This window comes from Gadus chalcogrammus, chromosome 21 (assembly GCF_026213295.1).
Source record: "Gadus chalcogrammus isolate NIFS_2021 chromosome 21, NIFS_Gcha_1.0, whole genome shotgun sequence".
NCBI classification, from domain to species: Eukaryota; Metazoa; Chordata; class Actinopteri; order Gadiformes; family Gadidae; genus Gadus; species Gadus chalcogrammus.
This window is the reverse complement of record NC_079432.1, coordinates 4,684,563-4,699,562: the sequence shown is the minus strand read 5'-3', so window position 1 is coordinate 4,699,562 and position 15,000 is coordinate 4,684,563. Positions and strand designations below refer to the sequence as shown.

At 50.3% G+C, this 15,000-nt stretch overlaps 1 protein-coding gene across 1 annotated transcript in view; it reads right to left on the bottom strand.

Annotated features, from left to right (window-relative positions):
• The window catches only part of LOC130374897 (MAM domain-containing glycosylphosphatidylinositol anchor protein 2-like), a 183,221-nt gene that overhangs the window by 68,097 nt on the left and 100,124 nt on the right, over window positions 1-15,000 (bottom strand). Inside the window, exons 9-11 of the mRNA XM_056581873.1 lie at window positions 7,111-7,221; window positions 3,964-4,160; window positions 73-205 (exon numbers count right to left, since the gene is read on the bottom strand). Of these exons, the coding sequence (XP_056437848.1) occupies window positions 73-205; window positions 3,964-4,160; window positions 7,111-7,221 (441 nt within the window). The remainder of the gene's footprint in view (window positions 1-72; window positions 206-3,963; window positions 4,161-7,110; window positions 7,222-15,000) is intronic.

Sequence of the window (15,000 nt, the reverse complement as noted above, 5' to 3'; positions counted from 1 at the left end):
AAGTTAATACAAATAAAAGCAGTGGTACAGTCCGAACAGCGCTGGACTAGCTCAGAACAGCGCAGAACGTACCGGTCTTGTTGGTGAGCCTGAAGATGACGCTGCGGTCGGGGATGCCGCAGACGTTGCGGACGGAGGCGATGCAGCTGTAGTTGGCGTAGTCCTGGGGCCGCAGGTTCTTCAGCTTCAGGATCTTTGTCTCCCCCTGCAGCTCGGATCAAACCAAAACAGGGGTGTGCAAATGTGTGCAAGGAAAAAGCTCATTATGGTCGGGTGACAACGCCAGGGAAAAGGGAACGTAGGAAATGAAGAGCCCAGAGGGGAGGTGACACACACAGTTGTACGATGGCTCGATAGCAGCCAGGGGGATGCACATGCGGGCATGGAGGATGTTGATGTCATCGCATACAGCGGACCTCCAACAGTCACTTCCAACCATTTTTCTAGCTCAGTTTGAGGTAAAAAAAGAAAAAAGAGAATGCATGAATGCATAAACAAATAGCCTGTTAAGCCCTTTGAGCATGTACCTGTGATTTAGAGCTATAAATACAATTGAATTGAATTGAATTAATATGGGGCAGCAGTGGCTCAGGAGGTCCAATGTGTCGACTGGCAGCGTTCAGGCTGTTAGTTCGCTAGGGAGGTTGGGGGCCCCTGAGCAAGACGCCAGCCCCCAACTCGCCGTCGGCGTGCGGATGGGCCTTCCAGTGGGTGAACGTTAAACCAATGATTGCAGGGTTCTCCGATCGGCCACTGGTTAGGAAAAAAACGCTTTATGATGACGGTCCATTGGCCGTTTACCATACTGACCATGTCCCAGTGAACAAATGTGCATAGGCGGTCCTCTGTAGAACAACTATTAGCTGCCAGCTTACGACTATGAACTGTGAGTAACCGATGCGCTGGACCGCTGAGAGGCATCTCATTTGCAGATTTGTCCCCTACATCGCCGGCGGGATTGCCCGCCCCCCAGTGAGGGAGCAATAGCACTGCTTCCGTGACTGAAGGAACTGCGGAACGTTGGGAAGGCAGGCGTGCGGGTGGGGGGGGGGGGGGGGGCGGTACTGGGGAGGACGACGACTTCCTCAAAGAAGGAGGGGATCATATCGCTATCCCGGCCCTTGGGGGGGGGGCAGGGAGACCGGGCTTTGATCCGGCAAGACGCCGTCAAAGGCGGAGGGGAGAGGGCTGGCTGCTGATTAAGACCCTGAGCCGGGGGGGCCCCACGCTGGGTTCAGCGGGGGACCCCGCCACGTGGCAGCAGACGCACGGGCCGCTCCGTCGTCCTTCGTAGGAGGATCTGAGGACGGCGGATTAGAGACTAAGAGGTTAATGCAGACTCTCTCTCTCTGTCTCTGGCTCTTTATCTCTCTCTCTCTCTCTCAGCTCGGGAGGTTTTGGGAGGGGGGAGTCGGGGGGGTTGGGGCGGGGCCGTGATGCTACAGAGTCTCTCTCTGGACGCAGCGGGGGGGACGGGGTGGAACGAGACAACCTCTTTGGAAGGCGAGATTAAACTTGATGCAGAGGCTGGTTTGTGGGAATAGGAGGGAGGGGTAGAGGGAGGGAAGGGAGGGAGATAGGGAGGGAGGGTGGAAGGGAGAGAGGGAGGGAGGGTGGAAGGGAGAGAGGGAGGGCGGGAGGGAGGGAGGGATGGAGGAAGGGAGGGAGGGAAGGAGGGATGGACAGAAGGGTGGGTGGGTGGAGGGAGGGAGGGAGGGAGGGAGAGACACATTGAGCGGGTGTGAAGGAGGTGGGGATATGGGATGGACACTGGGGGCTGGGAGGTAGGGGAGCCAGCTGTATGTGGGGGCCCAATTATGAACCGAGGGAAAAGGCTGTGAGAGACATGAGAGAGGCCTGTGTGACCGAGAGAGAGGGGGAGAGGGAGAGAGAGAGGGGGGGGAGGGGGAGAGAGAGAGAGAGAGAGCGGGAGAGAGAGAGAGAGAGAGAGCGGGGAGAGAGAGAGAGAGAGAGAGAGAGAGAGAGAGAGAGGGAGAGGGAGAGGGAGAGAGAGAGAGAGAGAGAGAGAGGGAGAGGGAGAGGGAGAGAGAGAGAGAGAGAGAGAGAGAGAGAGAGAGAGAGAGAGCGTTACAGAGGGGTGTGAGTGGGTTGGACGGTGATTAAATAATCTGTACAAAGAGCCTCTGAATGGTCGTCTGCTGAATACTTGAACAAAAATATCAAACCGAGAATGAGCTAACAGTGTTACACCAAACCGCCAAATAGCTCGCCATTGTCGCCGCGATTATGCTGCTGTTTTTATTATTACTGGGGGGGTGGGTAGGAAATAGCAGGGTTTCTATAATTAAAGTGCAGCTCTGGGGCCGCTGTTAATTACGACGGCGTTCCCACTGCGGAGTTTGAAATGGCACTCTGCTCTCTGTTGTCTGCAGGCTCGTTGAAACATTCAGAGATCCAGACACAAGGTGGTCAGCCGAGGACAAGAGAGAGAGAGGGGCGAGAGAGAGGTCTGAGGGGGTTTAGAGAGAGAGAGAGAGAGAGAGAGAGAGAGAGAGAGAGAGAGAGAGAGAGAGAGAGAGTTAGAGAGTTAGAGAGAGAGAGAGAGAGAGAGAGAGAGAGAGAGAGAGAGAGAGAGAGAGAGAGAGAGAGTTAGAGAGAGAGAGAGAGAGAGAGTTAGAGAGAGAGAGAGAGAGAGAGAGTTAGAGAGAGAGAGAGAGAGAGAGAGAGAGAGAGAGAGAGAGAGAGAGAGAGAGAGAGAGAGAGAGTTAGAGAGAGAGAGAGTACAAAGGGAATAGAACAGGAACTTGTTATGGCCTAAATCATAAGAAGCCAAACCGGACTGAGCCGGAGAATACCGGTCCTAACAGGCGTCGGTACCGACGGGTTCCCAGAAGCATTCTGCCGGATCTGATGTTCAGGGGAGCCAGAAGATGGACATTAGGCTGGCGGGAGATCTTATTTAGGGTCTCCGGGGGTTATGAACGGCTTCGTTAATGGTACGGTTCGCCTTCCTAATAAGGTTTAATGGAGGGGCTGATAATGCAGAGGAGACAGAGGAAACACTGGGAAGGGGGCGGTGGTGGTGGTGGTGGTGGCGGTGGTGGTGGCGGTGAGGGTGGTGGTGGTGGTGGTGTTGAAAGGAGACGCTCATAGGGCCAGAGAACACATCTGAAGCAGCACATGGGCTGCTGTCTCCACTGAGGCTCTGTTACATCTCTAATGCAATATAGCATCTTAGCAAATGCTAGGGCTGCTATGAAGCTACTGTTGGTCCGTGAAAACCATACTCAATAAAAAGGAATATTACATTACAAAAAGTTTCGTTGAAACAGGACCATGATCTTTACTTGGAGTGATGATACAGCCGCATATGGAAGGGCTTTAACATGTTTTTATAATTTGTTTTATCGTTTTATTCTGTTTTATGTAGCCACTGAGTCATGTTATCTTGGTATTAAATATTCATATGCACAACTTAAAGTCATGTATTAAAGAGTCATTGCGACGGTCAATGTGTGGATTATTCTTTACGAACAGGGGAACGAGGATGAAATGGTGTCAGACACACTGTCTGATGTTCAGTTTAATCACTGACTGAAGATCTCATGGTCATCAGCTGATGTCTTCATGTTAGTTAACGTAAGAGCTGTTAGATGTGTGTGAGAGCACACGTTTGGTGACTACTAGACCATTAGTTAACTGTTCATAAACTTAGTTTGTGGTAAAAAAAAAAAAAGTATGCATGAATGCAATCAATAAATAGCCTGTTAAGTTACTTCATTGTAAGTAAATGTTGACAAATGATTACTACCAGAAAATGATTGAACTGTTCATTAACTGTTACTTCATTGTACGGGAATGGGTTACTAGACCTGCATGAAATAATGTTAATAGACCATTAGTGAACTGTTCATTAACTGTTCCTTCTTGATCTCCCCTCGCCCGCCGTAACCCCCGGCGACTGATCGAACCCTCATTGCGTCGTGCTCCCTGAGTTCTTACCTGTGTGAAGAAGGGCTCGTAGATCTCCACGCCCTTGTCCGAGCCCTGCGACAGCACCTCCCTGCCGCGGTGCCAGCTGTAACGCACCGGCGGGTTGGAGTTGGCCACGCAGCGCAGGAACACCGTCCGCTCGTAGTAGAACTGCTCCTTGGCCTCGCCGATGCTCTGGTGCACCGTCACCACCGGGTCGTCCAGGTCTGCAGAGAGAACACACGACGAATAAGGTAAAGATGGTAGAGAGAGAGAGAGAGAGAGAGAGAGAGAGAGAGAGAGAGAGAGAGAGAGAGAGAGAGAGAGAGAGAGAGAGAGAGAGAGAGAGAGAGAGAGAGAGAGAGAGAGAGAGAGAGAGAGGTCTCTCCAACTGGTCTGCGGAGCGAACACACACAACAAATAAGGTAAATGGACTGCATTTATACAGCGCCTTTATAGCCAGTGGACAGTGGCTCTTGGGTGGTGGTGATGGTGCTGCAAGGAGATGCTCATGGTGCTAGAGAGGACATCTGAAGCAGCACATGGGCTGCTGTCTCCGTCGAGGGTTCTGTTACATGATCTAATGCGATGAAGCACCTTAACAAATACTAAGATTGCTATGAAGCCACTGGATGTGAAAACCGTACTCAATAAACAGCGCTTTTCTAGCCAGCGGCCACTCAAAGTGCTTTACACTATTGCCTTACATTCCCCCAATCATGCACACGTTCACACGCCGACGGCGGTGTCAGCCACGCAAGGTGACAGCCACATCGTCGGGAGCAGTTAGGGTGAGGTGTCTTCTTGCTCAGGGACACCTCGACTATGGACACTAGGAGCAGAAGGGGATCGAACTATAGCAACCTTCCGGTTACAGGCCAACAAGGCCCACCCCCTGAGCCACACGCCGGCCACAACAGGAAACCGGATTCGGCCCTGTGTCGGGTTTCAGTGTTTGACTGTCAGGTGTGCTAGGAGGCACAGGATTAAACCCAGCATTGGAGAGCTCAAGAACGGGCACAGACGAAGGCAACTACCGAGTAAACTAGTGTTAAGCCACAGCACGGTTAAGCCCTATGCAACATGACATCCTCTCTAAAATAGGTAAATATGATACACCGCTGTAGCCTTATTCACAGTAATATAACACTGAGAATAAAACACGTTCATATATAGAACACCAAAAATACATCCTCTACTCAGGACACGCTGTCGTCACGCGAGGATGAGACGATGAGCAAACAGTGCGACCTGCTTCCTTTTCCCCATTGGGTAGTACAAAATCGTAATTCAGATCGAGTGTACACCGTGTTCGACAGAGAAAACCGTTTCCCACGACCCTTTTGCGGCAGCTGGAGAGCCTTCAGAGGGGGGTTGAAGGTCACATCGCATCGGGGATAGCGAGCTAGCAAACAGCAGTCTGGAGGTTGATGAGTGGGAATGGTGTGTGTGGTGGGGGGGGGGGGGGGGGGGGGTTACTGACTCAAAACCACATAAATCAGTAGTGTACAAGGACATGATGACTTTAGCAGTCAGCTAGCGCGTGGCCACAGTATGAGGAGGATGAGTGGGAAGGAGTCAGAGCGAGAGGAAGGGGTCAAGAATATATACCGCCGTGAACTGTGAGCACCATTGCTCTAACAGCAAAAATAAAACGAATGCCCCCCCCCCCCAATGAGATTAGCCCCTCTGTGAATTGATACATCTGTTGGACTCTCCATTCGCCTCGACTGATCAGACGGGAGGGGAAGTTCTGGCCCCGACCACTGACAGCCGAGTTATTTGAAATAGCGCTGGTGGTTGATTAGACGGATTGAAAGTTAATCATCTTACACGGCTATCACATTAAGCCCTGGCAAATGGTGTTATTTTTTTTAACATGCTAATACTTGCCTTTTAGATTGCGTCCATTTTGTACGCTCAAAGCGTACATGGGGAGCTAGCCATTTCCCCTTTCATCTCCAGCCGAGATGCAATCAGTTCCTAATGCGGCCAAAAAGGCAATTTAAGCGAAGGTAGAGAATGAGGGGAGCTCGCGTTAGTTACCACTCGGACTCCAAATGCATACAGATGAAGATTGACCTTTTGTACAAGGCATTAAAAAAAAACGTGGTTTATCACAGGCACTGTGTTTGTGTACCCGTGATCGAGTGACACAAAAAAAAACGAGCGTCTAATTGGAGTGTGTGAATAAGTGAGTCACTGAAGCTACACTCGCAAATCATCGACCGCGACCACGGCCCACATTTGAGCCATTACTCTCTCTCTTTTGAACGACCGACACATCGACGCCATGTATTATTAACGCCCTTAATTCAGAGGCTCTGGCTTAGCGGTGGATTTACCGGGCAAAGCTCGCCCTAATCAGGGTGCAATTGGGCCACAAGCAAGTGAAAAACCAAAAGAAACCACAGGAGCCATCCCGGGAATGCTGATTCCCCCAGTTTCATTAAAGACATGTTCTGCGCTGCAGCCCCTTAATCAAAATCTAGCAGCAGTCAATACTTCATCCAGAATCCATTACAGTGGCACAGGTAAGAGCAATCCCCTCTGGATCGGAGAGGACAGGGCGGGGGCAAGACACACTGTGTGGGGGGGACAGGGCGATGGAGTGGGCCATTTTCACTGGAGCAGATAGTGCTAAGTAAATACACTGATTAATTCCAAGAGCGAGGGAGGGAGAGAGACAGGGAGAGAGAGCGAGAGCGAGGGGGAGGTAAAGAGTGTGTATGGATCTTATATGGGCCTCGTCCCAGTTTAACGACTAAACTGCGTCCCTGTTTCCCAACAGTCAATTTACCAAGTATAGAGGAAACAAAGAGATTCACATTGACAACCTTATCTTCCCTGGGGTACAAGTGTCTTTAAACAACCCACCTGATAGGGGGGTTGTCGGTGCAGCTGTTTCGATGGCCGTGCGTGTGCGTGTTTATGTGTGTGTGTGTGTGTGTGTGCGTGTGTGAATGCCAAGTGCGGCGAGGGCTTGAGCTATTATTAAGGCCCAAATGATATGCAAGGGGAAGAGTGGATGTTAGCGGCGCAAAGAGATAAATATGGAAATATGGAAATGTAAGCAGTGGATTAAAATTTGATGAATTTCAAACAAAATTCCACCTCCGCCATCACCCCCTTTCGTCTCCCGTAAGGATGTTGCGCATGTCGCTCTTGTGCAATTACCTCTCGACGTCTTGCTCGGCTGATTGTGGAGCTTAACTCCCCGGGCCCGCAGGAGAAAAAGCGTAGTGTCGAGGCTTGCTTGCCTTGCCAGAGTTGTTAGGGGTTTGTAATTGTAGGTTTACTGGTTCACGGGCCGGTAAATCTTCCCATGTTCAGCTAAACGCTCCAGTGGGCTAACCTTGGCCACAGTGCATTCTGACTGCTAGCGCTGACGCTCACAAACATTCAGAGGGTGAGTCGCTCTCTCTCTCTCTCTCTCTCTCTCTCTCTCTCTCTCTCTCTCTCTCAGTCTCCCCCTCTTTGTCAGGGCCTCTCTCTCTCTCTTTCTTTCTTTCACTGCTTCTCTCTTTCTTTCTCTGTCACAGCCTCTCTCCCTCCCTCCCTCCCTCCCTCCCTCCCTCCCTGTCTCTGTCTCTGTCTCTCTCTCTCTCTCTCTCTCTCTCTCTCTCCCTCCCTCCCTCCCTCCCTCCCTCTCCCTCTCTCCCCCCCTCTCTCCCTCTCTCTCTCTCTCTCCTGATAGATGAGCAAAGGCTAGGAAGGGAAGTGATGGAGTTAGTGGTGTCTTGGAGTGGATGGGAGTGAGTGGGTGGGTGCTGGTGCGGGTGCGGGTGCGGGGGGGGGGGGGGGGCTGGTGTGTCAGCGCGTTAATGTTCAAACATGCGCCGCTGGGGCACGTGGGAGTCGCGCCGGCGAGCATCTTTGAAAGGGCGAGATTAATGTTTCACAAGTGCGCTTGCAATTTGGATCCACCTTTTGGATTAAGTATTTTTCCATTCGTCCCGATCTCTGAGGAAATGTGATCTCTGAGGAAATGTGATCTCTGAGGAAATGTGTTTCGGCAGAGGTGGGGAGAGAAAGGGGGGAAAAAAAATTCCATAGAGCAGCAGGAGACTCTTGTTTATACAGCAGAGGAGATTCTTTCATTCACGCTCATTTTTGTAAGGGCAGGCCTACCCTCCGCCCGCTGTCGGACAAATGGAGACACGGGGTGCGCGGCCGGGGCATGAAGGCAAAACAAGAGGGTGGAGGGAAGCTGAGGAAGGTGCTTCATTATCACATCAAACCCCCGGCTGGCTCCTTTTATGTTGTACTCCCTCTCTCAGTAGACACCTCGTACGCACACACCCACCCACACACACACACGCGCGCGTACACACACACACAGTACCTACTCCACCCTGCTCTAAACGTGCACACACACACACACACACGCACGCACACACGTATAGGCACACACACACGCAAATTAACGCCTCCACACTACTTTAGATTATGCACACAAACACACACACACAAAGTAGCTCCTCCACCCGACTCTAAACATGCACACACACACACACACCTACACACACATATCATAATTTCCTCCACCCTAAACTAAATGCACACACACACCATTACATAATTTCACCCTTCTTTAAAATGCACACACATACACACAACACACAACACAACACAACACACACACCCAATCCCATTCCATCGGTGGTCCCCGGGGATGCGTAGTGTGTTCTTTATTTTTTTCATCCTCCTCCTTCTCTTTGATGTCTTTCATGATCTATCTAGTCCAGGGGAGTCATTTGTGGAGCCAACATCCATACGGTATCCAGGCTGTTGGGCCATATGTCACCCCCCCCACCCCGGCCCACCGCCATTAATTCCCCCCCACAACCCAACCGCCCCCCCCCCCCCAACACCCTTGATCGGCTGCACCCGTGGGTGTCCCGAATTTCATCACCATCAGCAACACCGAGAGAAGGTGAGTGAGAGAGAGAGAGAGTAATGGAGAGGGAGAAAAGTGAGAAAGAGGGGGGGAGAAAGCATAAACACTGAACTGATGGAGACATGGGAAAACAGGGGCAGCTAAGGTTAGCTGAAAAATAAATAAAAAGCCAGTAAATTGCTCCAGGGTTAATAAGGGGATGATGTAGCAGCCGTGCGGCAGAACCATCTCTAGGAAGGGGAGAGCCTGCTGTCTTTGGGAGGGGCCACTGTGGAGGGAATATGGCTCAGTGTGTGTGTGTGTGTGTGTGTGTGTGTGTGCTTGTGTGTGTGCTTGTGTGTGTCTGTGTGCGTTTTTGTGTGTAACACTGTAAGTTTTTGAGTGTGTAGTGAGCGTGTGTGTGTGTGTGTGTGTGTGTGTGTGTGTGTGTGTGTGTGTGTGTGTGTGTGTGTGTGTGTGTGTGTGTGTGTGTGTGTGTGTGTGTGTGTGTGTTAGCATGTATGTGGGGCAATATGTGAGTATGTGTGGGTGTGTGTTGGGGGGGGGGGGGGAGGGGTCATAACAGACTGTAAAAGCTATTACCTGAGAAAGCTTGACCCTTTATTTTCACTCTCTCTTTCGGCACCCCTGGACTTTTTATTTTTTTCTTGTAAAATAGAATCTCAAAAAAAGGCTGAACCACCAAACCCTGAAAAGAATAATACATTGGCCCATGCCATCGCCACACGAACAGACAGCTGCTCCTAGGCAGCACAGAACTCCTTTCTCCATCCTCCTCTGTGTATCCTAAGGCGTGTGTGTGTGTGTGTGTGTGTGTGTGTGTGTGTGTGTGTGTGTGTGTGTGTGTGTGTGTGTGTGTGTGTGTGTGTGTGAGACTGTCAGAACAAGAGGAGGCAAATCAAAACGAGCGGGTCCTAACCCGGGCTCGATGCGACACCCAAAGCGTCCATACAACACATAGCGTACCTACGCGGGATTGTATTGCGCAACACGATAATATGACATCAACACACGACACGGGACGACAGAGGGGGAAAAAACGGACAAACCCGCCGAGACACAGCTCAACATGACACATGGAGGACGCCTTAGGGGATCATATCAACCGCACGCCATTTCCACCCGCGACCGAGCCGTGCCTCAGTGTATACATCCCATCCGTTCGGGTCGGAGGGGTTAATAAGCCATATTGGTGATATATGGCATCTGCTCTAATGTTGTGGGGGGCGGGGGGCGGGGGGGGGGGCTACGACTGAACCGCTGTGGATCACGCGGGTTATTCACTGTCTGTGCCCCTCTCTCTCTCTCTCTCTCTCTCTCTCTCTCTCTCTCTCTCTCTCTCTCTCTCTCTCTCTCTCTCTCTCTCTCTCTCTCTCTCTCTCTCTCTCTCTCTCTCTCTCTCTCTCTCTCTCTCTCTCTCTCCTCCCCCCCCCATTTCTCAACCACCCCTTGCTTGGTGACCTCTATCTCATGGCTGGGCCAACAATAACTAGCAGCTGCCTGCCGTATCAATTTGGTGTCAGCTGTTGTTGCTCAGTTCGACAATGTTATTGCACTGCAGGATATGAGAGTTTTCTGGACACACGCACACGCACACACACACACACACACACACACACACACACACACACACACACACACACACACAATCCATTTTTCACAAAGGTCCTTTCCGATGACGGCGTCTGTGTAAAAAAGATATCTCTGATAACTAAATATCATCCCCAGGCGCCGATGAGATACGACCAGAGCCGCCCGCTATGTCATGCCGCGCCAGTGATGGAGGAAGGCTGGGGGGGGGGGGGGGGCGGATAGGGCGGGGAGGGTGGGGGTCTGATAGGGCGGGGCGGATCTATCCAAGGTGCTTATCCGGAGAGGGGAAGGGAGGGTACACTCGTAGGCACTCGTACAGGGGGAGTGAAGGCAGATGCTAGCGCTGAAGGTCCACGGAGGTCCAGGGAGCTATCCGAGCTATCTCGCTAGATAGCGCCTACGCTAATAGCCTCGCGTGTGACTGATGCGTATTTTATGGGTCAGAGGAGGGCGGTGGAGCCAGACGGGAAGAGCTTGTATCAGGCTGTTATGTTGTTGGGAGTATTACGAGGAGGCCATCGCTTGGGGAAAATGTGGATTCATACACATTCACGTACTGTTAAGAAAAAAATATTTTTTTCTTTTTTTTTTTAAGGTTTATTTTCTTTTGTTAAAATTGTTTCATTTTTTCCACCACAGTCCAAGGTTAATTAAAAAACGTGTATTGTGAAATTGTGGAAGCAAAGTAATGGAAAATTTAATTGGGGAATCTCTTTCAGGAGAAAAGAAGGCAAAGTGTGTTGTGGTCTGGTCTGTGTATGTGTTTGTGTGTGTGCGTGTATATACAGGCCATCCATTTTAGAGGGGGGAGAGCTTAGGGTACATGTTTTCCAAAGGGCAGCAACGCAGCACTTCCGTCAGGGCTGGCGTTTGGCAGGAGTCTCTGCGGTCTGGGTAACAAACAACACCCAGCACTGACAAGCTGAATTATTCATGGCGTGCGTTGGGCACATCGTGGCGGCTCCCTTTAACCTGATCTCAGACTCCTTCTTCTCCTTCTCCTCTGTCTACCTGCGGGAACGGGAGGTGCTGCGGTCGTCGCGGGCAACGACATGTCAGGGTACCAACACATCCGCGGCCGAACTCGAGTTGTTGTCGTCTTGCGCGACGCACAAAAGAGACATCGATATCAAGGGCTTTCTGGAGTTTTTAAAACCGCCGCCGCTCGATCTCCAAAGGCCTGTCAGCGATCAAGGAGCCTCAGTTTGATACAACAAATCAAAAACTTGTGTTCGTGTGAATAATAGATGCATCACTTTTCCTAGCAACCTATAACATTCATATAGTCATAGATTTTGTAGCACTCTTTCTTTACTCGTTTCACTGTTGATCAACCTCTCTTCTTCTTCGGATTGAATTCTGCTCTTCTTCTCTTCTTCGGATTGAATTCTGCTCCTCTCTCTCTCTCTCTCTCTCTCTCTCTCTCTCTCTCTCTCTCTCTCTCTCTCTCTCTCTCTCTCTCTCTCTCTCTCTCTCTCTCTCTCTCTCTCTCTCTCTCTCTCTCTCTCTCTCTCTCTCTCTCAGAGCAATCACAGGGTAGAAAGATAATGGTATACAACTCACTCTCTCTCTACAGTAATCAGGCCTGCTTTAGTGCAGTTAATGCCAATTAAAGTGTCAACAGGCCGGCAGGCCATCCAAGCGTCACGTAACGCCGTACTGCAATGTTCGTTTAAGGGAAAGCCTGTATGGGTTTAGAAGTCAATGGCCTTGTTAGCAAAGAACACTTGGGTACACTCGGGATTCTAATGAGTATAACCCTCCATAACTGTGTGTTAATTGTGTTTGTGGATAATCCTTGGGCACGGATCAAGGTTGGCAACCATAGATATACTGTAAGCTAGGTGGGGTCTCTGAGGTCTGCCCTCATATTAGTTCACTTAATCAAATTTAATTCATTAACAAGGAGGGCTCTTTGCTCGACGATACCTACAGGTTGGGGGTTTGAAACGAGAACTTTATGGTGAATAACACCCTAGACAATAGACGATTGTGCTTGATCCCCCGTAATCGTATATACCAGGTCAAGGGGTGCGAAGCTATGAGCAGTGAGCTAGAACATAAAACTATTGCAGGCGGAGGAGACCAAATAAGCTGGATTTTACTTTGTAAGGACCGTACCATTGTAATCGTCCTCCAATTCAACGTCATTTCCGAAACAGACCGAACAGACACTGCTGCTTCTGCAGAAGCACACCTATACAAAAGACAACGGAAATTGAATGGCAACACGCAACGTGCTGCCATTCAACGCAACGTGCGTGTTGCCATTCCATTTCCGCTGTCTTTTGTGTAGGTGTGCTTCTGTTGTTGGTCAGTGTTCTGTTTGTCAATTTTGCTTTTTTAAGGCGAACTGCATTTAAGCCTCTGAATACCAGCCCTTCACAAGGGTCCACCCTTACACCTCCACCGGAGGCGTTTCAAGGTCCTGCGCTTGTTTTCCCCCCCACCGGAGAGTGTGCCACCCCAAAGTCGGCAAATGGGACTTAATACGGAAGGACAACAGCCACTGAAGCACTCTCGTCAAAACTCAACTGGGTTGCTCACCTAGGCACAAAAGGTTTTCCTCCCTAAAAACAAAGAGAGAACTGGGATGGGGGAGGGGGGGGGGCTCTTGGACGGCTCACGGCGGGGAACTCGTCAGAATCGCTCCACGGCGTCGTCCTTGAAGTGCCGTTTCTGATGCCGCACTCTACTGCCTGGACCTCCATCTTCGGCCTGACAGGTGTTCTGTTTTTCCAATTATGCTGTCTTTTGGAGGAGGGGGGAGGCACTGAGTGGGCTATGGGGCTTCACAGTGGCCCACTGTGCTGGTGTGTGTGTGTGTGTGTGTGTGTGTGTGTGTGTGTGTGTGTGTGTGTGTGTGTGTGTGCCCATGGTGTGTGTGTCCTGGCAAAATTGTGGTGACACACCAGGTAGCGTGTCTGTATGTGTGTGTGTGTGTGTGTGTGTGTGTGTGTGTGTGTAGTGTGTGTGTGTGTGTGTGTGTGGGTGTGTGTGTGGGGGGGATAGTGGTGTGTGTGGAGGGCATGTGAGTACGTGTGTGTGAGGGCATGTGAGTATGTGTGTGTGCGTGTGTGGTGTGTGCCATTGTGTGTATTTGTGTGTGTGTGTCTGTGAGCATGTGTGTATGAGAGCGCATGTGTGTGTGTGTTTACATATGTGTGACTGCATGGAGGTACATGTATGCGTGTGACAGCATGTGAGCATGTGTGTGTGTGTGTGTGCGCGTATGTGTGCGTGCGTGCGTGTGTGATGATGTGTGTGATAGATGGCTGTGCCGGGAGACCCACAGCCCCCGGCCGTGTCTCCAACCTCTCACTTCCTTCCTCCGCGTGATGGAGATGAGGAAATAATGAGGCCCAGCAGAGTCATGAGGGGAGGGGTGGTGGTGGTGGAGGGGTGGGGGGGGGGGGGGGGGGTAGGGGGTCTGCACCCCATGAATCTCCCCTTCATCGTGACTGCGAGGCGGGCGGCGACTGTCTGAGGACATCTCCTCTCCCATTCATCTCCATGAAGAAAAAAGAAACGGACACCAAAACCACACGCTAGAACCAAAAATGTTATCGAGAGTTCGGAGCGACACCCCCCTACTGCAGCGTACCCCCAGAACCCGGGTGGGGGTGGAGGGTGGAGGGTGGGGGCTCTGGGGGGAATCTGAGTTCCGCGATTGGCTGGTTCGGAAGATGGAGAGTCTGTGCGGCACAATGATTTTTAAGGAGCTGGTTTGCTTTTATTTGAAGGAGGGGACGTTTCCGAAGATGCTTGGATTAGTTAAGTGTGTGGCCATTTAAAGTTTAAGGCTCTGATTAATTGAGCCACTGTGCAAACAGCACTTGGGGAACACGATGTAAGGCCGGCTCTTGACTCGGGCTCTTTAGAGGGAACTAAATACACTCTTCGGCCAGTGCGATAACACTACAACATGGAGTTGTTTAGGTCATTCATTACAGAATTAGCTTGATTAGCTTAATTAATCAGTTTAACATTCTGCTCGGGAGCTAGGATTGAATACACTGGCTGTCTGAGTGCGTGTTGCTACAACTACATTACTGAATCTCGAGAGCGCAATTGTGGACAAAGGTATATAAACGAAGGCAGGAATCTGTTGTTGTAAAGACTTTTAAGAGACGGTAAACAGGCAATTTGTGAGATTGTGCTGCCATGGTTGATGCAACAAACTGATAACTAAAGAACAAGTGATCTTGGTGCCATTGGTCAACAAACGATGCTATGATTTGGTGCGTTTGATATCGATGGTATCACTGAGTCCTCAATCTCTATAAAAATGACATATTATAAAAAAAAACAATATTTGATTAATGTTATCTGAAATAAAACACTCAAATATGAACTGTTTAGTGCCTGAATTAAGAACTTTAGCAAGGCCTGGATTGGAGTTATTTGGGCCTAATACGTAACATGCAACTAAAGTGAAAGAAGGTCACATTGCTCACAAGCCTAAGTCCTCGGCATTTAGCTCTGAGCGTGTCGTCAGCTTAAGTGAAACATAAACCGAATTGATTGATGTGTGTGACTTATTCAAACAATATTACATGAAGTATGATTGATTT